Here is a 24,471-nt window from a genome sequence, read left to right on the forward strand (position 1 = left end):
ACTCCTTGCTAGTTATTGTTGTGCTCAGTCATGTCTGACTCTTTGTGAACTTATGGACTGTAGCCCACCAGGCTCCTCTGTCCATGGAGTTTTCCAGGTAAGAATACTGGAGTGGGTTGCCTTTTCCTAGTGTTGTGCTAGTGGTAGACCAAAAACCACTCTCAGTTCTCAGATGTGGCTTTCAGGTCTTTACTATGTAGCTCCATCCACAGACCTTCTCATATTTGAAATTTCTGACTGCTAGAAAGGTCCAGCCACTTTTAAAGTTTCAGATGATTAAATTAGGCCTACCACAATTATCTCCATTTTTTGTCAACTGTTCATGGGGTTCTCTTTCAATATTCGTTGAAAGGACTGATGCTGAAGCTGAAACTCCAATACTTTGGCCACCCGATGTGAAGAACTGACTCATTGGAAAAGACCTTGATGCTGGGAAAGATTGAAGGCAGGAGTAGAAGACAGAGGCTAAAATGTTGGATGGTATCACCAACTCAATGAACACGAGTTTGAGCAAGATCTGGAAGTTGATGATAGACAGAGAAGCCTGGTGTGCCGCAGTCCATGGAGTCACAAAGAGTTGGACACAACTGAACAACTGAATTGAAAAGTCAACTGATTTGGGATCTAATCATCGAGTATTATTCCCTCCGATTATCTCCATTTATATCAACTTAAAGTTAACTGATTTGGGATCTAATCACGGGAGTAATATTCTATGCAACCATAGGTTCCTCCTGCACTGAAAGTTAGGGGTTCTCACAAAGGTATAACACTACGGAGCAGAGATATGGGACCCATGCTAGAATTCTAGGCATCACAATATTTATAACATAATTTGCTCTTAAGTTGATGTCAGAAGGCTAGGAAGGCATTGCTGGGACTGGAGACATCCCCTTCTTTGCCTCAAAGGAGAGTGACTTCGTTTGAAATAATCCTAACTCCCCTGTCCCAGCACTTTTATACCTTTAAAAATACTCCATTCTTCACAGCTCCTCAGATGGTGTTTCTGTTTGCTAAATGAAATGCTGTCCCAATAATGAATCTCTTAATAAAGTCAATTAGATATTCTAATTTACTTGGTTGGATTTTCTTTTTTTTTAAAGCACATATAACTGGAAGGTGCAAAACAGGCTATGTTTGACTCTGGAAAAAAGAATAAAATATTTGGATAATTTTACCAGCCCCCTGCCCCATTGTAAATTCCATAAGAGGGTGAATAAAGGCTGTGTCTGAATCTCCACTGTTTTCTCATTATCTAGCAAACCCAAGCAATCCAATCTGCATACATTATAAAAGCTCAGCACATAATTGTTAAATGAGTGACGTTTGTACATGAAATGGCACAATGAGAGAATATTTCTACTCCAATTGCTTCATTACAATATAGGACTGAAGCATCACCATCGAACTCTGGCTCTCACTGAGCAGCGATGTGTTCACTTAATTTGGTGCGTCAGTTTTTCCCATTGCTCTCATATCATAAATGAAATCTATTTCCAAGATTAGCGTTCTCTCTCTATAAAACATCTATGGCATCTGCCCGATTGGGCATTTCCTTTTTCTCCCTCCAGTTTCTCTCATTATCCCAGCTCTCTGGAGTCCGCGATAGTCGGCAATTCCTTGTTTCCCCGCTGCACTGACTGGGAAAGGCAACTCCAAATTCTGTCCTCAAGAACTGAAACCTCTAAGTACCAGGAGTAGGGTGTCACGCACAGTGAAGCACTTTGCAAGTAGCACTCTGCGAGCCCGGTTTCTGCCCGCTCGCATCTCACCACCGCCAGAGGAGCTAAGCAAGCCCGGCAGCGGACCTCCGACCTCCGACCCCTCCCCGACAGCGTTGTCTCCGCTGTACGGCAGCGCCTCAGCCAACATGGCCGCGCCCATGGCCCATACCCAAGGGCGCCGCCATCGCAGCTGCCGGACCGGCCGAGGCCGCGCTCCGGGTGGTCGCCATGTCGGCCACCGCCTGCGCCCAGTTCCCGACAAAGCCAGCGACCGTGGACCGGAGGAGGAGTGCAGGGACAGCCGAAGAGGCCGGGTGCTTTCCGGAGATGGCTGTGTCGGGGCCCGGGGGCAGCGCTGCGGTGAGCGCGATGATGGGGCGGGGTGGTCTGGTGGTCAGCTGTGGTTTAATCGGGCATCAGTGGCTGGAGGGTTACTGTAGTCTGTGAAATAGGTGATTTGGGAATTGGAGTCGATGTTGAAGGGCCTTTTGCACGGGCGGGAGGATGATTTTAGCATCCTCAGGGAGCTAAGGGATAGTGCTAGAGGGCTGTCTATGCAGTTTAAGGGAATCGTTTGAGGGATCTGCGGTGACAGTGGTGGCGGGGAGGGGCCTGCGGCAGTCACCGGAAAGTCAGAGTTTGGAAGGCCGCGGGGATAAGAAATAAGGGCTTCGGGGTGTATCAGAGATGGGGGAGGACTGTGGGGGTCGCAAATGGGAATGTCTACGGGAGTCAGCAATTACAGTGTCTGTGGTTGTTAGAGATGGAATTGTTCCCCTCTGTGCGCAGAGGTGCAGGCAGGTGAGTTAGTAGTTATTGCAGGAGTTAAAGGTAAGAGGTGATGATTGGGGTTTACAGGTGAAATGAAAAGTCAGAATTAGAATATGCCTGGAGATGAGCCAGCAGGACTTACTGATGATATGGAGCAAGAGGGAAAAGAAGAATCAAAATTTACACCTAGGCTTTTTGGAACTGGTAGATTGCATTTCCTGAGAAAGGGTTGTGTTGGAGAAGACCTGATTTGATGACTTAAAGGAGAGCCAGGGTAGATAAGCCATAGTTCTGTTTGAACAGTGGCAAGAAGCCCATTACATACATGTTCAAGTAGAGATGTTGAGTAATTGTTAGATATATAAATCTAGAACTCAGGAGAGACTTAGGCTGAAGAATCCTTATTTGAAAGGGATCAACGTAAAGATGGTATTTAAAGTCACAAGATTGAATGAAATCATCTAGGAAGAGATGACAGATAGGGGAGAAAAGAGGGCAAAAACTCAAAGAGTTCTGGGTCAGTCTGATGCTTTGAGTTCTGGCGGAGGAGAAGAAGGCGGAGGAGAGGGGAGGAGGAGAAGAAGAATGAGGTAGGCGGTAGGAGGTAACCACTGAGGTAGGAGGAAAATTCTGTAAATGTGTTGTCAAAGAAGCATCAGTGGGAGTGCTCGGTCCCCAGAGTATGACTACAGAGAATTTGACTTTGGCAAGTTGTAGTTCCATGGTTATTTTGATTGATTAGAGCTCTTAGAGTGGAATGACAGGGGTAAAATCTGGTGGGAGAGTTAAAGAATGGGAGGTAATGAAGTAGAGACAGCAAGTATAGACAAAAAGCTTTAAGAGTTTTGCTGATAAGGGGAGCAAAGAAATGGATATTGGATGGGGCATGAGATTGAGAGAGGATTTTCCTCAGATGAATGATATTGAGACAACTCTGTGTGTCAGTGAGAATGACACAGTAGAAAGGCATACTAAGTCACTTCAGTCCTGTCCAACTCTTTGTGACACTATGCACTTTAGCCTGCCAGGCTCCTCTGTCCATGGGGATTCTCCAGGCAAGAATACTGGAGTGGCTTGCCATTTCCTCCTCCAGGGGATCTTCCTGACCCAGGGATCGAACCCAGGTTTCCTGCGTTGCAGGCAAAATCTTTCCTGTCTGGGTCACCAGGGAAGCCCCCTACTGGGAGAGGACTCTTAGAAATTTGTTTCTGTCTTCCTCTGTGCTTTACATCATACCCCTTTTTCCTTAGCTTATTTTGCTTTGAATTCTTTGTTGTTCTAAATCATAGCTATGAGTACAGCTATATACTGAGTCCTGTGAGTCCTTCTAGTGAATCACTGAACCAGAATGTTAATGGGTTAAAGCCTGGTGATACTCTAAACAAGATAGGGTTTAGAAGGATGAATGAAAAGCAGTTGAAAGTGTAATTTGCTTCATCTTAAGGCTCTAAGATTGGGGTGGAGGTGGGGAAACAACTTCTATTGGGGAATACTGTAAGGGAGCAGAATCCTCAGGTGACAAGTAGGTTTTGGTTGAAACAAGCAGGCGATGGGACTTCCCTGGTGGTCCACTGGCTATAACTCCATGCTTCCAATGCAGAGGGGCCCGGGTTCAATCCTGGTCAGGGAACTAGATCCCGCATGCTGCAGCTAAGACCTGATGCAGACAAATAAATAAACATTAAATTTTAAAAAGCAAGCAGGTGAAGAAATAGCTGAAAAGGGTGTGTGTAGTGGAGTTTATTGGCAGTGGTTAGGGTTTCTGTAAAGGCTGTGTGACGGTTCTGTTGGTGACAATGATGGGGATTGATAGCATTTGGCTGTCATATCTTAGGTGGAGATTAATATGTTCCACTGGCATCAATAGTTGAGGAACCCGTGGCAGTATGTGAACAGAGTGTTTATGAGGGCAAGTTACTGCAGAGATCTGTTGCTGTTAGTAATTGGAAGGCTTGCTGGGATCAGTCCTTTTGGAATTAGGAAGGACCATGCTGGCTCAGTGATTGGGAAACCAGTAAGAATTAGTGACAGGAGTTATGGGAATCAGTGACTGCAAGTTTGTGAGCTCAGAGATTGGTGACACACGCAGATAATGGATTGGCGGTTTAGGGCAGTGGGGATGATCTTTAAATGTCAAACAGACATGTTTGAATACATATTTATTAGCTTCAAAATTCTACAGTAGCTACCTAACAAGAGGAGAACTTTAACATGCTTTATTTAATTGCTTCTCCCCACCCACAACCAATCGTATGCCTGCTTCTTTTTCTTACATCATACCTCTTGATTTTAGGGATTAAAATTTTTAAAATTAATTTATTTTGGCTGCACTGGGTCTTCATGGCTGCTTGAAGGCTTTCTCTAGTTGCAGTGATCAGGGGCTACTCTCTCGTTTCAGTGCATGGGCTTCTCACTGAGGTGGCTTTTCTTTTTGAGCAACGTGGGCTCTAGGGCATGTGAGTTTCAGCAGTTGTGGCTCTCTGACTCCAGAGTGTGGGCTTGGTAGTTGGAGCACATGGGCTTAGTTGTCCTGTGGCATGAATCTTACTGGATCAGGGATCAATCCTGTGTCCCCTGCATTGGCAGGCAGATTCTTTACCACGGGACCACCAGGGAAGTCCAAGGATATTTTTATAACAATTGCACAAGAAAGTTTATCAAGTGACTTGGATGTAATAAGACATTTTACTGGTTTTATTATTCACAGTTCTCTCTTGGATATTATTAAGTCTTTCCCAATCTCAAAATTATTCTGATCCAATTTTCCTTCTTTTAAAAATTATTCCTCTTCTCCTCTCTCTCCTCTTCCTACCACATTCCCGATTTCTCCCTCCCTTCTTCTCTTTATTTTTAAAGTGCATCGGTAATATACTTTCCAAATCCTTACATTACCTAAATATCTTACTTTTGCTTCCAAACAGAATTGATTTTTTGACTGCTCATAAAAACCGAGGGTCTCAGTTCTTCTACCTCAGAACTCTATATCTGTAGTGTTTAGTTATAAAGATGAAGACTGATTCTAACATGTTTGCTTGTTGTAATTGTCTTTCGCTTTGATAGTCATATGGTATTTTTCAAAGTACCTTAGACTGAATGACTTATAAACAGCAGAAGTTGATTTCTGACAGTTCTGGAGGCTACATGTCTGAGAGCACTTTGGAATCTGGTGACAGCCCTCCTTCAGGTTTCAGACTTCTCATTAGATCCTTATTTGGCAGAAAGAGCAGAGAGAGGAAGCACGCTCTTTCATAACTCTTATAAGGGCACTATTCCCACTCATGAAAACCCCGCTCTCATAACCTCATCTAATTCTAATTTTCTCCCAAAGGCCCTGTCTCCTAATATCATCACATTGGAGGGCAAGGTTTCAATCATGAATCGGAGGGACACAAACATTCATTCCATTATAGGGACATTTCTTAATGTGATTTTTGCCTCTCAAAAACAAAAGTGAGTAAAAAAATAACTTTATGACAAACAGTGAATGGACAAGGTAAGGAAAAGTAATTATTATCTTGTCCAAATCTCTCACTGCTGTGGATAACATTAGACTGAACTAGTAATGTGCTATTTTACAGGGATCGGTAACATTCAATGATGTGACTATGGCCTTTACCAGGAAGGAATGGGAGCAACTAGATCCTGCTCAGAAAAGCCTGTACAAGGATGTGATGCTGGAGAATTACAGCAACCTAGCCTCAATGGGTAAGGACAGTTTCTTTGTAATTCAAAATATACTTACTGTGATGCCTTCTCTCCGATGCCCTTGAAAGTTTATCCTCGATTTTTATGAATCAAAAAGTTGTAATCCCTTTGGGTACTAGGCAGAATACGTGTGCTCCTGCCTTGAAAATGGAGGATCTTCTCAGATGGGGTATGTGGGCATTGCACTGTGAAATTTCTGAAGCCACATATTCTTTTATGCTTTACAAGCTCTGAAACTCAGATGTTAGGGATTGATTTCTGGGATATTTGTTGTTCTAACACTCAATTTCTGTCTCTTCTCATGAGTAGGGTATCAGGCTCTCAAACCAGACATGATATCCAAGTTGGAAAAAGGAGAAGAGCCATGGCTAGGGAAGGGGAAAAGACCCAGACAAGCTGGCTCAAGTGAAATAGCAAGAACCAAGGAAATAGGAGCCAATGGAAGTAAGTTCCTAGTTCCTTGATGATAACTTTGGAATTCTTGCTTTCTCCCACACTTTTATTATTTACTGTTAAATATTTATATATCTTTTCTTTCTACTGAAGGGTAGTTGATTTACCATGCTGTGTTAGTTTCAGGTGTACAGCAAAGCGATTCAGTTATCATATATATATATATATATATATGTATATATCTTTTTTAAGAAGATTCTTTTCCTTTATAGATTATTACAAATTACTGAGTAAAGTTCCCTGTGCTACATAGTAGGTCCTTGTTGGTTTTCTGTATTATATATAGTAGTATATTTATGTTAATCCCAAATTCTTAAATTACTGCCCCCCCCCCTTTTCCTCTTTGGTCTGTAGGTTTATTTATGTTTTGTATAGTCCATTTGTATCTTTTTTTTTTTGGATTCCACATATAAGCAATATCAGATGATATTTGTCTTTCTCTGTCTGATTTACTTCATTTAGTGTGATAATCTCTAGGTCCACCCATGTTGCCACAAATGGCATTATTTCATTCTTTTTATTGGATGAGTAATATTCTGTTGTATAAATATACCGCATCTTCTTTGTCTATTCATCTGTTGATGGAAATTTAGGTGCTTTCATGTCTTGGCTATTGTAAATAGTGCTGCAATGAACGTTGAGGTGCATGTATCTTTTCTCATTATGTCTTTCTCTAGATGTATGTCCAGGAGTGGGACTGCGGGATCATATGGTAGCTCTATTTTTAGTTTCTTAAGAAACTTCCATATAGTTTTCCATAATGGCTGTACCAATTTACATTCCTACTAACAGTGTTGGAGGGTTCCTTTTTCTCAACAGCCTCTCTAGTATTTGTTATTTGTAGATTTTTTTTTTTTTTGATGATGGCCATTCTCACTGGTGTGAGGTGATACCTCATTGTGGTTTTGATTTGAATTTCTCTAATAATTAGTGGTGTTAAGGATCTTTTCATATGCTACCTGTATGTATTCTTTGGAGAAATGTCTATTTAGATCTTCTGTCCATTTTTTTGATTGGGTTGTTTGGTTTTTTTTGATATAGAGCTATATGAGCTGTCTGAATATTTTGCAGATTAAGCCCTTGTCAGTCACATCATTTGCAAAAATTTTCTCCCATTCCATAGGTTGTTTTTTTGTTTTATTTATGGCTTCCTTTGCTGTATAAAAACTTAATTTGGTCCCATTTATTTATATTTTTGGTTTTATTTCCTTTACTCTAGGAGAAAGTCCAAAAAGAGATCACTGCGGTATGTCAAAGAGTGTTCTGCCTGTGTTTTCCTCTAGGAGTTTTATAGTATTTGGTCTTCTTCTCATTTTGAGTTTATTTTTGTATGTGGTGTTAAAGATGTCCTAAATTCATTCTTTTACATGTATCTGTCCAGTTTCCCCAGTACCACTTATTGAAAAGACCCTCTTTTCTCCATTGTATGTTCTTGCCTCCTCTGTCGTATATTAATTAACCATAAGTGCCTGGGTTTGGAATTCTTCAAAGAAAATTTGTTCTGAAATTCTTCTTAAAGGTCTTAATGGTCTTAAAGCCCCTTCTTTCTTAACTGGGAACTAGCAGTAGAAAAATATAAAAATCTCCCAGGGGAATAGGAGTTCAAACTACAAAGATTCTCTAACCTTGGAGATTCTACTTCTTTCTGTGACCCTGCCCACATGGGAAGTCCTCATATGAGATTCACTATAGTTGTGAGCCAGTGTGATTTACGGGAATTTGCTTATACTACTTGTGTCAGTCAACTTAGGCTAAGTTATACCCCATTAAAGAAAGACCCCCCACCTCCCAAAATCTTAGCGTCCTACAAAAAGAAAGATTTGTTTCTTGTTCAAGCTGCAGTCCTTTCCCACAGTATCTTGTGACCTGCACTGAAAGAGCAGTCCCTATTTGGCAAATTCTGATCTCATTACAGAGGGAAAGAAGAAGGAATGGAACCATATGATGAGTTAAATATCACTGGGTATAGTAGATATCTCTTTCTTCTTAGCATTTTATTGGTCAGAGCAAGTCACCTTTCTACTCCCAAATTCAACTGGGTAGGAATAGGAGGATTAAATGGTCATGCAGTGGGGCTGGGGGGAGTAATCTACAAGGAACGATAATGCAATCTGCTATGCTACTTGGGTTATGTTAGGAAAAATGGTGAAAAACAGAGCTCTGAACCTTGGGCACCAGACAATCAGATGCCTAACTGACCCATCCATATGTAGCCATCTTTCCTAATCTAGGCTTTCCATTGCTCAGTTTTGAGAAAGAGCAGTGAACCCTTTTAACTGTTTTCTTAGCTAATCCCATTCCTGCTTACTCTTGCAACCCCAATGGACTGCAGCCCACAAGGCTCCTCTGTCCATGGGATTCTCCAGACAAGAATACTGGAGTAGGTTGCCATTTCCTTCTCCAGGGGATCTTCCTGACCCAGGAATCGAAACCAGGTCTCCTGCATTGCAGGCATATTCTTTACTAACTGAGCTATGAGGGGAACCTTTACCTCTCAAAAGCAATGCTTTTTAAAATTATCCCCCCTTTCCTAATATCCTCAGCTTTTCTACCTTTGTTCACCCGTACTCTGAGACCACATAGTATCAAATTTCTCTCCTTAGGTATTTAGACACTCTTAAATCTGTACTCTTTCCAAATCTCTTGGCATGATGCTCCTGCCCCTCATTACTTTCCATTTCCCCACTTTCTCTGTGAAATGCTCTAGACCTATGGTCTATACCACCATCATTATTTCCATTTCCTCCCTAACCCTTGCAGTTCAGTTAAGTTCAATTCAGTTGCTCAGTCATGTCTGACTCTTTGCAACTTCATGGACTGCAGCACACCAGGCTTCCCTGTCTATCACCAACTTCCGGGGCTTACTCAAACTCATGTCCATCGAGTCAGTGATGCCATCCAGCCATCTCATCATCCTCTGTCATTCCCTTTTCCTCCTGCCTTCATTCTTTCCAAGCTCATCAGGGTCCTTTCAAATAAGTCAGTTCTTCCCATTAGATGGCCAAAGTTTTGGAGTTTCAGCTTCAACATCAGTCATTCCAATGCATATTCAGGACTGATTTCCTTTAGGATGGACTGGTTGGATCTCCTTGCAGTCCAAGGGGCTCTCAAGAGTCTTCTCCAACACCACAGTTTAAAAGCATCAATTCTTCGACGCTCAGCTTTCTTTATAGTTCAACTCTCACATCCATACATGACTGCTGGAAAAACCATAGCTTCAACTAGACTGACCTTTGTTGGCAAAATAATGTTTCTGCTTTTTAATAAGCTGTCTAGGTTGGTCTAACTTTTCTTCCAAGGAGCAAACGTCTCTTAATTTCACTGCTGCAATCACCATCTGCAGTGATTTTGGAACCCAAAGAAATAAAAGTCTCTCACTGTTTCCACTGTTTCCCCATCTATTTGCCATGGAGTGATGGGACCGGATGCCATGATCTTAGTTTTCTGAATCTTGTCCAGATAAAGCTCTAATTCCTTGTCTTATATTTTACCTCCTTATAGGATAGCTCATTCTCAGATGATCAGAAATTGAAAGCTTTATCTTTCTTCCTAAATTAGAGCTTCCTCTCACCTTCCCTGTTTTTATCAGTGTCAAATTTTAGACCTGTCTACCATGGAATTCCCATGAACCTTTGCTCTCTGTGCTCTCTTTTACTATTCTTTCCTTAGTTGCTGTTTTTTTTTTTTCCTCAATTCTGACTGACATCACTCAAATCAGATTCATATTATCCCATTCCTAAATTGCTCCAATTCTTAGGTGGACTTCCTAACTTCCCCCCTTTAGAAAAATAATTCATCTAAGATGTTGCCACCAAATGTTAGAACATACAGTTATTATATACCACTACAGCCCCCCAAAAAAGCAAAGACAAGAAAGGCGTTCTCCATTCCCAAAGAAAGGCATTTATTTCTAAAGAATGTTCAAACTGCTGCACAATTGCACTCATCTCATACACTAGTAAAGTAATGCTCAAAATTCTTCAAGAGAGGCTTCAACAGTACATGAACTGAGAACTTCCAGATGTTCAAGCTGGATTTAGAAAAGGCAGAGGGACAGAGATCAAATAGCCAACATTTGTTGGATCATAGAAAAAGCAAGAGAATTCCAGAAAAACATCTACTTTTGCTTTATTGACTACACCAAAGCCTTTGACTGCATGGATCACAACAAACTGTGGAAAATTCTTCAAGAGATGGGAATACCAGACCACCTGACCTGCCTCCTGAGAAATCTGTATGCAGATCAGGAAGCAACAGTTAGAACCAGACATGGAACAATGGACTGGTTCCAAATTGGGAAAGGAGTAGGTCAAGGCTGTATATTGTCACCCTGTTTATTTAACTTATATGCAGAGTACTTCAGGCTTCCCTGTTAGCTCAGTTAGTAAATATCATGGCATCTGGTCCCATCACTTCATGGCAAATAGATGGGGAAACAATGGAAACAGTGACAGTTTTTTCTTGGGCTCCAAAATCACTGCAGATGGTGACTGCTGCCATGAAATTAAAAGACCACTTGCTCCTTGGAAGAAAAGCTATGACAAACCTAGGCAGTATATTAAAAAAAACAGAGATATTACTTTACTGACAAGGGTCTGTATAGTCAAAGGTATGCTTCTTCCAGTAGTCATGTATGGATGTGAGTTGGACCATAAAGAAAGCTGAGTGTCGAAGAATTGATGCTTTTGAATGTGGTGTTAGAGAAGACTCTTGAGAGTCCCTTGGACTGGAAGGAGATCCAACCAGTCCATCCTAAAGGAAATCAGTCCTGAATATTCATTGGAAGGACTGATGCTGAAGCTGAAACTCCAATACTTTGGCCACCTGGTGGGAAGAACTGACTCATTAGAAAAGACCCTGATGTTGGGAAAGACTGAAGGCAGGAGGAGAAGGGGATGACAGAGGATGAGATAGTTGGATGGCATCACTGATTCAATGGACATGAGTTTGAGCAAGTTCTGAGAGTTGGTGATGGACAGGGAAGCCTGGCGTGTTGCATTCCATGGAGTTGCAAAGAGTCAGACACGACTGAGAAACTGAACTGAACCGAATAGCCCCCAAATTAGCAGAATATCCACAATATCTTTTTAAGTTTCTTCTAACTCTGAATTTTCAAGACTCCATGAATTTCTCAAGGCCAGAGGGACCAGTCTGTCAAATGACAGATGAAGAGAATTCATAGCTTTTGATTCATCCATTCATGGCTCTAGTTTGGCTATCTTCACTTTTCTTGCTGATGCTTGGTGTTACACCTAAAGAATATTCCTGTCATTTACTATGTGCGTTCTTGTCATTGCTGCAGTGACTCTATTCTTGGTTCAAGTTCTTACTATTATCTTCGGAGGTTCTTCAAGGAAGGACTATTTTCTATTCCCTCCAATGATTGCTGGTTCTAGTGCGTTCCACGCTTTGGTTTCTGAAGTTACAGTCATTTTAGCTTAAAATTTATGTCTTAATTACCGTCTCAAATTCAGGACAGGCTTATAGCCTTAATTACATGGTCTGCCAGACCAGACTCCCCTAGTATTATCCTACCATTATACCAGTTAACTAGTTAAGAGTCTCCTCTCCTCCCCTATGGTAAATTTCTTTTGTGGTAATGTATATCTTTTTCAACTGTCAGTTGGGACCAGCCAAATCATCATTATAAGAGATTCTTATAATATTATACCTCAAGAGGAAAGGTTTGAGTTTTGATCCCTTTCTTCCCAGGAGGCGATTTGCCTCCATCTCTCCCAGCTTCTTTGGGCATTGGAAGATACAGCCTTTGTCATGCTACAGAAAAGTTCTTGTTATAGTCTTTCTCTCAGGATGCTTGCATCACTTAAAATTTCCTAAATGAAAAAGCAGCTGGCAACTCCGGTTCTTCCTACTATATCGATACCACTACTTTATGTATACTTATAAAAATTGATCTACTCTATGGGAACAAATCTCTTAAAAGTTCTCCATAAAAGTAATGGTATTCAAACACCATAACTCCTTTCTGTTTGAACCCAGTTTTTACTTTATCCATGTAATGTTCTTTCACTACTAAAATGACTATTTACTTTTTATCTTTTTTTTCCCTGAAATCATGGGGACTCTTATATCTGTTTCTCCCTTTGAGTTTCTTTAATTCCTATCCCGAAGCTTTCTCTGTTTTCTCCATGTCCATAGTTGATAAAAGCCACCCCAAAATGGTGGTCCTAGCTCCTAAGTTGTTTGGTTTTTACATATGTAGTGTTTGTATCTAGCTAACAGAAGTCTTCAAGCTTCAATTCTAAGTTCTTAGGAAAATTGTTAGATAGCTAGGGTTGATGTTTACTGTTGTCCAGTCAGTTGCTTTCAACCAGAAGTTAGATCATATACTAAAAACATGGCTGCTTACCTCTGTCAATTGGAGTTTGGTCTCAGAGTACAGAAGCCTGGGTTGAGAAGATAACTCAAAATGTATAATTGTGTAGTGTATGGAGGAAAGAATGTGAGCAATTGCTTAGAGTTGGGAATTAGCTTAAAATTTATAATCGGCAATTAGAGTGACCTGACCGGAAGGTGTGCTCCATAGCAAACTATTGGAAAGCAAGTGTTTGTGTACACTATAAATCCAATGTCATAAAGTTTATTTGCCAGTCTCATTACTGTGAATTTTATAATATGGTAAAAGCATCAGGTAACTTGGAGAAGGAGCTTCCCCGGTGGTTTAGTGGTAAAAAATCTGCCTGTAATGCAGGGAATGCAGATGACATGGGTTCAATCCCTGGGTCAGGAAGAACCACTGCAGGAGGGAATGGCAACCTAGTCCAGTACTCTTGTCTGGAAAATCCCATGGACAGAGGAGCCTGGTGAGCTACAGTCCATAGGGTTGCAAAGAGTCAGACACTCTTTAACATAAGAGTCAGATGTGTTTTAGTACAGGAATGTCATTATTATATTAATCATAGATGGGAGCAGTAGAACATCCTTTTGTACTTAATCCCTCAGTCACCTGTATACAGTACTCTTTGATGAGCTTACTTATTTTCTCTTATTTTGGCTCTTTGGGGAGCAATAACAAAATTTTACTTGTGCTATCCTAAGTAAATAGAGGAATTTATTATAAGGCCTTTTGTAACCTAAGGGATGGTACTTCAGCCAGGGACTAGAGCCAGTACTAGAAAGCCATTAGGAATTGGGATTATGTAAATGATCTCTTTGAGGACACATGATCTTACATCTCTGCTTTTCTGTGGATATATGCTTTATTCTTTGTGCTAATGAACTTTCAGTTTACTTAAGAAAGATATGGCTTTATAATACTTGTCTTATATCATTTAAAAATTTAGCACCCAGTGGAAACTGACTAGAGTCCAAATTTTTACAAGGTATACTCTTATTGAACATCTTGGCTTGAGCCAGCTGTCCCTGACTGTGACTACGGAGATTTGGGCGAATATAGTATAGGGTGTTGGAGAGAAGCACTATGCATGGATTTGCAGTTATTAATGCTGGGAAGTTTGGGCTGAGGAGAGACTTAAAGTGTCAGCTAAAATTACAAGCTCTTTTAGCTTCATCTCTTTTCAATTCGCTGCTTTTTGTGTTTATTTCATCTTTTATCCCAGGTTGCAAGGTCATATTTACAAACAGTCAAAGTTTTTTCTAATCACCATTGTCAATTTTCTTTTTCTGTCTTTACTACAGCACTTTCCCCCTCAAGTCCAAAATGACAGGAATGTTTGCACTTGATATTTCATTCACTTTAGGAAACTTTGTTGTTGTTGTTCAGTTGCTAAGTCATGTCTGACTTTTTGTGACCCCATGGATTGCAGCATGCCAGACTTCCCTGTCCTTCACTATCTCTTGGAGTTTGCTCAAACTCATGTCCATTGATTCGGTGATGCTATCCAACCATTTCATTCTCTGTCATCCCCTTCTCCTCCTGCCTCAATCTTTCCCAGGATCAGGGTCTTTTCCAAGACCTTTAGGATACTAGGCTCAAATAAAGATTCAACCCCACAACAGGGCATTTCTTTATAAGTTATATTCAAAAATATGAGAGTGCAAAGATTCACAAGAGTGTCTCATTGAATTTCACTTTAGAAGAAGTCCATCAAGATGATGACCAGCCAAAGAACCACCAGAAATCTCAAAACAAAATCCTTAGGGAAGTTGCATTCAAGAAAACAACTCTGACTAAGAAAAAGAGCCACGAACGTAGTTCATTGTGGAAAAAAAATGTGAGTACAAAATATATTCCTTCAAAAAAAAAGCTTCTTAAATTTGATTCACATGGAAAGAATTTAGACTTACCTGGTGACCTAAGAAACTGTGCAGAAAAGAAATCTGATATAGCTAAAGAGCATAGGAAATCATTCAGTCATAGCTTATCTGATACAAAGAAAGACAAAAATCAAACTGGAAAAAAATGTGAGAAATCATCTACCTATAGCTCATCTAATGGGCCTGACAAAACTCAAACTGACAAGAAATATACTGAACAGGACAAAATTCAAACTGGAGAAGAACATGAGAAATCATCCAGCCATTGCTCATCTCTTACTAAGCATGAAAAAACTCAGAATAAAGTGAAACCCTATGAATGTAATGAATGTGGGAAGGTTCTCAGCCATAAACAAGGACTTATTGACCATCAGAGAATTCATACAGGGGAAAAACCATATGAATGTAATGAATGTGGGATAGCCTTTAGCCAAAAATCACACCTTGTTGTACACCAGAGAACACATACTGGAGAAAAACCATATGAGTGTGTTCAGTGTGGCAAAGCCCATGGTCATAAACATGCTCTCACTGACCATCTCAGAGTTCATACTGGGGAAAAGCCCTATGAATGTACTGATTGTGGGAAAACCTTCAGACATAGCTCAAACCTTATGCAACATGTGAGATCTCATACAGGTGAGAAGCCCTATGAATGTAAGGAATGTGGAAAGTCTTTTAGGTATAACTCATCTCTTACTGAACATGTGAGAACACATACGGGTGAAATACCATATGAATGTAATGAATGTGGAAAAGCCTTTAAGTATAGTTCATCCCTTACTAAACATATGAGAATTCATACAGGTGAGAAACCCTTTGAATGTAATGAATGTGGGAAAGCTTTCAGTAAGAAGTCACACCTCATTATACATCAAAGAACTCACACTAAAGAGAAACCCTATAAATGTAATGAATGTGGAAAAGCCTTTGGACATAGTTCATCTCTTACTTACCATATGAGAACTCATACAGGTGAAAGTCCATTTGAATGCAATCAGTGTGGGAAGGCCTTCAAACAAATTGAAGGTCTCACTCAACATCAGAGAGTTCATACTGGGGAGAAACCCTATGAATGTAATGAATGTGGGAAAGCTTTTAGCCAAAAGTCACACCTCATTGTACATCAGAGAACTCATACAGGGGAGAAACCCTATGAATGTAATGAATGTGGAAAAGCCTTCAATGCAAAGTCACAACTTGTAATACATCAGAGATCCCACACTGGAGAGAAACCTTATGAATGTAATGAATGTGGAAAAGCCTTCAAACAAAATGCATCCCTTACCAAACATATGAAAACTCATTCAGAAGGGAAAGCTCATGAGTGAAATTAGTGTGGGATATCTGAACACAGGTTTTACTTAAACTTATATGTATTCTGAACTTAAAGGATGTTAGAAAGCCTTTAATAAGAAGTCACACCTTGTTACACATAAGAGAATTTGAAAATGAATCTTCACATAAAAGAAATGGATGGAGAGTTTAAATTTGATACTAAACCTTTTATATAAAATATTGTTATAAATGATCTATATATTCAGACTGAAATATAAAGCTTTTAAAATTGTTAATAAATTAAATAATCAGTACACTAGAGAACCAGATTACATATTCTGACAATTCCTGAGTGGCTTGAGTGTTGTGTCCTTAAGCACCATGTATGAGAATTAAGTTTGCATATCTGTTTAGTGCCGTGTATAAACGTCTGTGACTGTTGGTATAAGCTTCATCTTTGATACTATCACACTAGTCTTTGTATTATCAGAAAACTTTATAAGAGGATTATTATTTATATAAAAATGTTAATGCAAAATTAAGAGAAAATGAAAGAAATCAGCTGAGGACACACAGTGCCAATAGGGAATGCTGTCAAAGATACATTGTTGAGTGAAATAAGCAGGTTGCTCAACTATGTATATAGTTTGTTCCCATCTATGTACAAAAGGGTGTGTGTATTTGCATGTCTGTCCATGTGTATGTATGTATTAATATATTTGTATACATGTATTTATCTGTATGTATGTATGCGTGTATGTGTATATACATATTTTTTATGTAAATAGATTGGTTTGAAAAAATACAGAAGAAACTTAGGGGTTGCCTTTGGGCACAGGCATACAGGAATGAGGTCTGGGATGAGAGAGAGACTTTCTCTTTATTGTATACTGCTTAAATTTTAAAATCATGTACATATATTATTTTCACAATTAAAATCCTTTTAATATGTATAAATCAACACTAATGAAAATTTTCACTGAACCCACTCTATGATGTGATTTGACTAAGTAAAAGTTTCTAGGCTTATTCATAAATGAGCATATGGTATTAAATTTGATACTGAATTCATGAAGGCTTTTCTTATCAAACATATTCTTTCATTAAAATAATGAATTACAACTATTACTTGGAGCTGTTTCTTTTATTTACTATAATTTTAAAGACTGAAGATAAACTGTGATTGCAGCTGAATAAAAGGGATTTTCTGAACAATCACTCCACTTTACCTCATATTCAAAGTGCTTTTATACAAATACTTCAATCTGGGTTTTCAAATGTATTGCAACAAATGGCACTACTTCCTGTTCTTGCCCAATAGCATACCTTGTGAATGGATCAGTGCACTCTTTCTGAGTGAATCTAGACTTGGCCTCAGAATATTCTCAAGCATGCATTCCAGAAGGTACTGTTAATCCATTTGGGTTTGCACAGGAAACCTGTTTTCCTATTTTTCCTCATGAGTTACAGACTTAAAAATACAGCTGAACTGTTCTAAAATATAAGTGGTTACACTAAAAATGGTAACATAAGGACAAAAAATGGTTTTGAATATAAGATAATAATAATATTTGATATATATGTCATCTTTTATATTTTTCATAGCACATTCACTACATTACCTGATTTGTTCCTCAGAATAAACATGAGTTGGTAAGAAAGACTTCTCTAGTCATGGTCAATACTTCTCAATAAATATTTCAAATAAATAGGTACTGTTCTAGCATAATTATAGACCCTTAATAATATGTGGTTAAATGCTATCTTTGCAAATATTTCCTGTCCCAGCGGCTGCCTTACTGACCTCATTTTTTGAGAATTAAAAGGTATAAATATTTAAAATAGAACTTGTGTTTGTGTGTGTACATGCATGTTTCAATACATGCATGTATTGAAAGATCAACTCATGAATATTATACACTCATTACCAAGTAACTTATTTACTCTCAGGTGAAGAAAATGAAATCTGAAAGTCATTTCCCTCAGTAATTTATTACCAAATGAAAATCTGGCACTATACACAGAATGAATTCATCACTGTCTAGAGCTGTAATAAATCTCACTTTTTAGAAGAATAAAGCAGTTGCATGGGTGACTAGATTAACTTTCCTACATCTCTTGGAGAACCCACAATAGTGCCACACCTGGGATGATCAAGAGTATAGTGTGCCTGAATATTAAAAAATGAATGCTGAAAGTCATCCTGTGCAGTAAAAAATGAATTAAAATTTAGCATCAATGAATGAAGAAATAATATTTGAAAACGACTAGAGGCAAACAGTGAAAGAAAATAGACATACAGATGTGAGTCCAAATCCATGATACAGTTGGTTGGGCATGCATCACAATGGCCTAGAAGGCTTGTTACTTGAAAGACTTTAGAAACGGGCCCCGCCCACAAAATTTCTGACTCAGTAGGTTTGTGATCTGGCCTGAGAATTTGCATTTTAAATAAGTTTACAGAAGATGCTGATGCTGTTGGTCGGGGACCACACTTTGAGAATCACTAATCTGAATAATTGTTTAAGTAAAATTTTAAAATATTTTTAAATGTTCCTGAAATATTTCTTCAATATAAAGAAGAGGAAGGGCATGGAGTTAGTTGTTATATTAACAGTTTTAAACCATTTATTTCTTCATGAACTTTTGATCACATATATATTATATGCTGGGCACTGTTATAAATCTGAGGGACATAGCAGTCAACAAAAAAAGAAGGAAAGAAATCTTGTCCTCAGAGAGCTTAATTCTAGAGTGGGAGACAGGCAGTAAATCTAAATATAGTTGCCCCACAGGGGATTGGTTCCAGGGCCAGCCACAGTTACCAAAATCTGAGAATGCTTAAGTCCTATAGTTGGCCCTCCAAATCCTTCATATCCAAGAACTCAACCAACCATGGATTGTGTAGTACTGTATATATTTATTGAAAAATATCCATGTATAATTGGACCCACACAGTTCAGACTGTAAGTGAAATATAGAATATGACAGAGGGTGACAAGTGGTATGGCAAAGGACAAAACAGAGAAGGGGAATGTAATTGTAAGAGAATGAAATTTTAAATTTGATGGTAGTGGTGATGGAGTAAGCTCAATCTCACTTAGTGGTGACACAGTCTTGAAGAGTGCAGAAGCAAGTCATATATATATGATGAAAGAGCTTTCCAGACATACATCTTTTAGAATCTGAAGGTATGGAAAGAGAAAGATGCTGAACATACAGAAGAGGAAAAAGTAAGAACCTTTTTTATTAAATCAAAAATTTTAAATAATCAGGTTTGCAAGAGAGGTAGAAAGCAAGATCTCTCTCTCTCTCTCTCTTTTTTAAATGGGAGAGCACACAGACAAGCAGTTTATTTATTTAAGTCAGAAGCAAGACAGACATACATACTCTGAGAAAAAGGGTATGGTCATCCTCTCTGGTGAGGAAAAGCATAGTAAAGAGATAATTTTCATTTTTATTTAAAGGATTTCATTTTCCCAGTTAGACATTTGAAAAAAAAAGTCTTTTTCTTTTTTTTTTTTTTTGGCTGAGACAAATGGTTTGCAAAAAAAAAATAAAAGATCTCTCATACACTGCTTTTCATAGTCAAGTTTGTATAACCTATTTAAATGTAAATCTGACAGTACACACTGCACTCCTACTTCCAGGAATCTGTTCTATGATACACAGTTAAAGTGTACTGTAGTGATCACAGAACAGAGAAGTTGGATAAAGCAGTTAATTGCCAATTAAGTGTGACACCCTCATAAGATAAAATTTGATGTGGCAGAGGAAGATAATTTGAGAGAAAACACATAGTTTTTGTTTGTTTGTTTGTTTGTTTTAACATGAAAAACCACAAGACTGAGTTTTTAGCAACCACAGCTACTGGAAAATGAGGAGAGAATCCCAGAAAAGAGACACAGAGAGGGAGGACCTCAAATTATGTGAATAAACTCTGCCCTAGTCTCCGGCTGACCCCGAACCATGCATGTGTGGCACAACTACTATCTTTCTGTCTTTTGAACTGAGCTTTCTTTTGTGTTGCTACTGCAGAGACAGAGTTTAAAGTTTGAGTTCAACAATGTTAATTACTTGATAAAAGCATTAACACTCCTCCAAGAAATATACAGAATCCTGAATTGCCATGATTTATCACTCACAATATCTAGGATACAAGAAAATTCAGATTAGGAAAATGTGACCCCATTTCAAGAAAATAGACAACCAACTCAGAAATTGGAATAGCAAATGACGATATTATTATAGATATTATAACTATGCTTAATGAAGTAAAATATGCTCCAAATGAATAAAGATTTTTTTAATTCAGGGAAAAAATGGAAACTAAAGAAAAACCAAAATAAAATTCTAAAACTGAAAACACAATATCTGAAATATAAAATTCACAAGATAAATGTACCAAATGTAAATTACAAGGAAAAGAGTCACTGCCTTGAAATAGATCAGTAGAAATGATCAAACAAGTGAAAGAAAAATGATGACAACACATTAACCTGTGACCTGTGGGACAAAAAAAAAAGTCTTACATCTATGTAGATGAAGTCCCAAAAGGGGAGTGAGGAGAGAATGGGACATACTTGAAATATTTGAAGATATAATGGCTATTTCCCCAAGCTTGGTAAATAATATAAATATACTGATTTGAGAATCTTGGCAAACTCCTAATTGGATAAAAATGGAAAAAACCATCATTCAGTTCAGTTCAGTTCAGTCGCTCAGTCATGTCCGACTCTTTGTGACCCCATGAATTGCAGCACACCAGGCCTCCCTGTCCAACACCAACTCCCAGAGTTCACTCAGACTCACGTCCATCGAGTCCGTGATGCCATCCAGCCATCTCATCCTCTGTCGTCCCCTTCTCCTCCTGCCCCCAATCCCTCCCAGCATCAGAGTCTTTTCCAATGAGTCAACTCTTCTCATGAGGTGGCCAAAGTACTGGAGTTTCAGCTTTAGCATCATTCCCTCCAAAGAAATCCCAGGGCTGATCTCCTTTAGGATGGACTGGTTGGATCTCCTTGCAGTCCAAGGGACTCTCAAGAGTCTTCTCCAACACCACAGTTCAAAAGCATCAATTCTTCGGCTCTCAGCCTTCTTCACAGTCCAACTCTCACATCCATACATGACCACAGGAAAAACCATAGCCTTGACTAGACGGACCTTAGTCGGCAAAGTAATGTCTCTGCTTTTGAATATACTATCTAGGTTGGTCATAACTTTTCTTCCAAGGAGTAAGGGTCTTTTAATTTCCTGGCTGCAGTCACCATCTGCAGTGATTTTGGAGCCCCCCAAAATAAAGTCTGACTCTGTTTCCACTGTTTCCCCATCTATTTCCCATGAAGTGATGGGACCGGATGCCATGATCTTCGTTTTCTGAATGTTGAGCTTTAAGCCAACTTTTTCACTCTCCTCTTTCACTTTCATCAAGAGGCTTTTTAGCTCCTCTTCACTTTCTGCCATAAGTGTGGTGTCATCTGCGTATTTGAGGTTATTGATATTTCTCCTGGCAATCTTGATTCCAGCTTATGCTTCTTTCAGCCCAGCGTTTCTCATGATGTACTCTGCATATAAGTTAAATAACCAGGGAGACAATATACAGCCTTGATGCACTCCTTTTCCTATTTGGAAGCAGTCTGTTGTTCCATGTCCAGTTCTAACTGTTGCTTCCTGACCTGCATGCAGATTTCTCAAGAGGCAGGTCAGGTGGTCTGGTACTCCCATCTCTTTCAGAATTTTCCACAGTTTATTGTGATCCACACAGTCAAAGGCTTTGGCATACTCAATAAAGCAGAAATAGATGTTCTTCTGGAACTCTCTTGCTTTTTCGATGATCCAGCAGATGTTGGCAATTTGATCTCTGGTTCCTCTGCCTTTTCTAAAACCAGCTTGCACATCAGGAAGTTCACGGTTCACATATTGTTGAAGCCTGGCTTGGAGAATTTTGGGCATTACTTTACTAGCATGTGAGATGAGTGAAATTGTGCGGTAGTTTGAGCATTCTTTGGCATTGCCTTTCTTTGGGATTGGAATGAAAACTGACCTTTTCCAGTCCTGTGGCCACTGCTGAGTTTTCCAAACTTGCTGGCATATTGAGTGCAGCACTTTCACAGCATCATCTTTCAGGACTTGAAATAGCTCTACTGGAATTCCATCACCTCCACTAGCTTTGTTTGTAGTGATGCTTTCTAAGGCCCACTTGACTTCACATTCCAGGATGTCTGGCTCTAGATGAGTGATCACACCATGTGATTATCCGGGTTGTGAAGATCTTTTTTGTACAGTTCTTCTGTGTATTCTTGCCACCTCTTCTTAATATCTTCTGCTTCTGTTAGGTCCATACCATTTCTGTCCTTTATCGAGCCCATCTTTGCATGAAATGTTCCCTTGGTATCTCTAATTTTCTTGAAGAGATCTCTAGTCTTTCCCATTCTGTTGTTTTCCTCTGCTTCTTTGCACTGATCATTGAAGAAGGCTTTCTTATCTCTTCTTGCTATTCTTTGGCATTCTGCATTCATATGCTTATATCTTTCCTTTTTTCCTTTGCTTTTCGCTTCTCTTCTTTTCACAGCTATTTGTAAGGCCTCCCCAGACAGCCATTTTGCTTTTTTGCATTTCTTTTCCATGGGGATGGTCTTGATCCCTTTCTCCTGTACAATGTCACGAACCTCATTCCATAGTTCATCAGGCACTCTATCTATCAGATCTAGGCCCTTAAATCTATTTCTCACTTCCACTGTATAATCATAAACATCCTAAACACACTCTAGAGCTTGAAGATAGAAATAAAAGCTTGGAAGCAGGAGGAGGAAATGATACATTTTATGTGATAAAAACAATTTTAATGATTGGTGACTTATCATCAATACTGTGGAGGCCAGAAGACAACAGTGGATCAGTATCCTTAAAATGCTGTAGAAAAACAAACAAAAACCTTCAACCTCAACCTTGAATTCAATAGCCAGCAAAAATATCCTTTAAAAAATGGAGGTGACATAATGACATTTTAGATAAATGAATTCAGTTCAGTTCAGTTCAGCCGCTCAATCATGTCCGACTCTTTGGGACCCCATGAATTGCAGCACACCAGGCCTCCCTGTCCATCACCAACTCCCAGAGTTCACCCAGACTCACGTCCATTGAGTCCGTGATGCCATCCAGCCATCTCATCCTCAGTCATCCCCTTCTCCTCCTGCCCCCAATCCCTCCCAGCATCAGAGTCTTTTCCAATGAGTCAACTCTTCTCATGAGGTGGCCAAAGTACTGGAGTTTCAGCTTTAGCATCATTCCCTCCAAAGAAATCCCAGGGCTGATCTCCTTCAGAATGGACTGGTTGGATCTCCTTGCATTCCAAGGGACTCTCAAGAGTCTTCTCCAACACCACAGTTCAAAAGCATCAATTCTTCGGCTCTCAGCCTTCTTCACAGTCCAACTCTCACATCCATACATGACCACAGGAAAAACCATAGCCTTGACTAGGCGGACCTTAGTCGGCAAAGTAATGTCTCTGCTTTTGAATATACTATCTAGGTTGGTCATAACTTTTCTTCCAAGTAGTAAGCGTCTTTTAATTTCATGGCTTCAGTCACCATCTGTAGTGATTCTGGAGCCCCCCAAAATATAGTCTGACACTGTTTCCACTGTTTCCCCATCTATTTCCCATGAAGTGATGGGACCGGATGCCATGATCTTCGTTTTCTGAATGTTGAGCTTTAAGCCAACTTTTTCGCTCTCCTCTTTCACTTTCATCAAGAGGCTTTTTAGCTCCTCTTCACTTTCTGCCATAAGTGTGGTGTCATCTGCATATCTGAGGTTATTGATATTTCTCCCGGCAATCTTGATTCCAGCCTGTGTTTCTTCCAGTCCAGCGTTTCTCATGATGTACTCTGCATAGAAGTTAAATAACCAGGGAGACAATATACAGCCTTGATGCACTCCTTTTCCTATTTGGAACCAGTCTGTTGTTCCATGTCCAGTTCTAACTGTTGCTTCCTGACCTGCATGCAGATTTCTCAAGAGGCAGGTCAGGTGGTCTGGTATTCCCATCTCTTTCAGAATTTTCCACAGTTTATTGTGATCCACACAGTCAAAGGCTTTGGCATACTCAATAAAGCAGAAATAGATGTTCTTCTGGAACTCTCTTGCTTTTTCGATGATCCAGCAGATGTTGGCAATTTGATCTCTGGTTCCTCTGCCTTTTCTAAAACCAGCTTGCACATCAGGGAGTTCACGCTTCACGTATTGCTGAAGCCTGGCTTGGAGAATTTTGAGCATTACTTTACTAGCATGTGAGATGAGTTAA

At 39.5% G+C, this 24,471-nt stretch overlaps 1 protein-coding gene across 2 annotated transcripts; it reads left to right on the forward strand.

Annotated features, from left to right (window-relative positions):
- Window positions 1–1,713: 1,713 nt before the first annotated feature.
- On the forward strand, window positions 1,714–17,294 carry ZFP37 (ZFP37 zinc finger protein). Of its 2 annotated transcripts, none has more exons than XM_069575411.1 (4): window positions 1,714–2,084; window positions 6,074–6,200; window positions 6,510–6,644; window positions 14,712–17,294. In XM_069575411.1, exons 1-4 carry the CDS (start codon window positions 1,953–1,955, stop codon window positions 16,220–16,222), a joined length of 1,905 nt encoding a protein of 634 aa, XP_069431512.1. In that variant the 5' UTR covers window positions 1,714–1,952; the 3' UTR covers window positions 16,223–17,294. The 2 variants fall into 2 exon arrangements, with proteins under 2 accessions (XP_069431512.1, XP_069431513.1); XM_069575412.1 differs by having other exon boundaries at window positions 1,914–2,084; window positions 14,715–17,294.
- Window positions 17,295–24,471: the final 7,177 nt, after the last annotated feature.

This window comes from Ovis canadensis, chromosome 2 (genome assembly GCF_042477335.2).
Source record: "Ovis canadensis isolate MfBH-ARS-UI-01 breed Bighorn chromosome 2, ARS-UI_OviCan_v2, whole genome shotgun sequence".
Taxonomy (NCBI): domain Eukaryota; kingdom Metazoa; phylum Chordata; class Mammalia; order Artiodactyla; family Bovidae; genus Ovis; species Ovis canadensis.

Excerpts from the sequence above, each read along its gene's own strand:
- ZFP37 (XM_069575411.1), top strand. The coding sequence starts at position 1,953 with ATGTCGGCCACCGCCTGCGCCCAGTTCCCGACAAAGCCAGCGACCGTG. Across the intron at positions 2,085-6,073 it reads GGCCCGGGGGCAGCGCTGCG|GGATCGGTAACATTCAATGA; the intron begins GTGAGCGCGATG and ends GCTATTTTACAG. Across the intron at positions 6,201-6,509 it reads CAGCAACCTAGCCTCAATGG|GGTATCAGGCTCTCAAACCA; the intron begins GTAAGGACAGTT and ends TCTCATGAGTAG.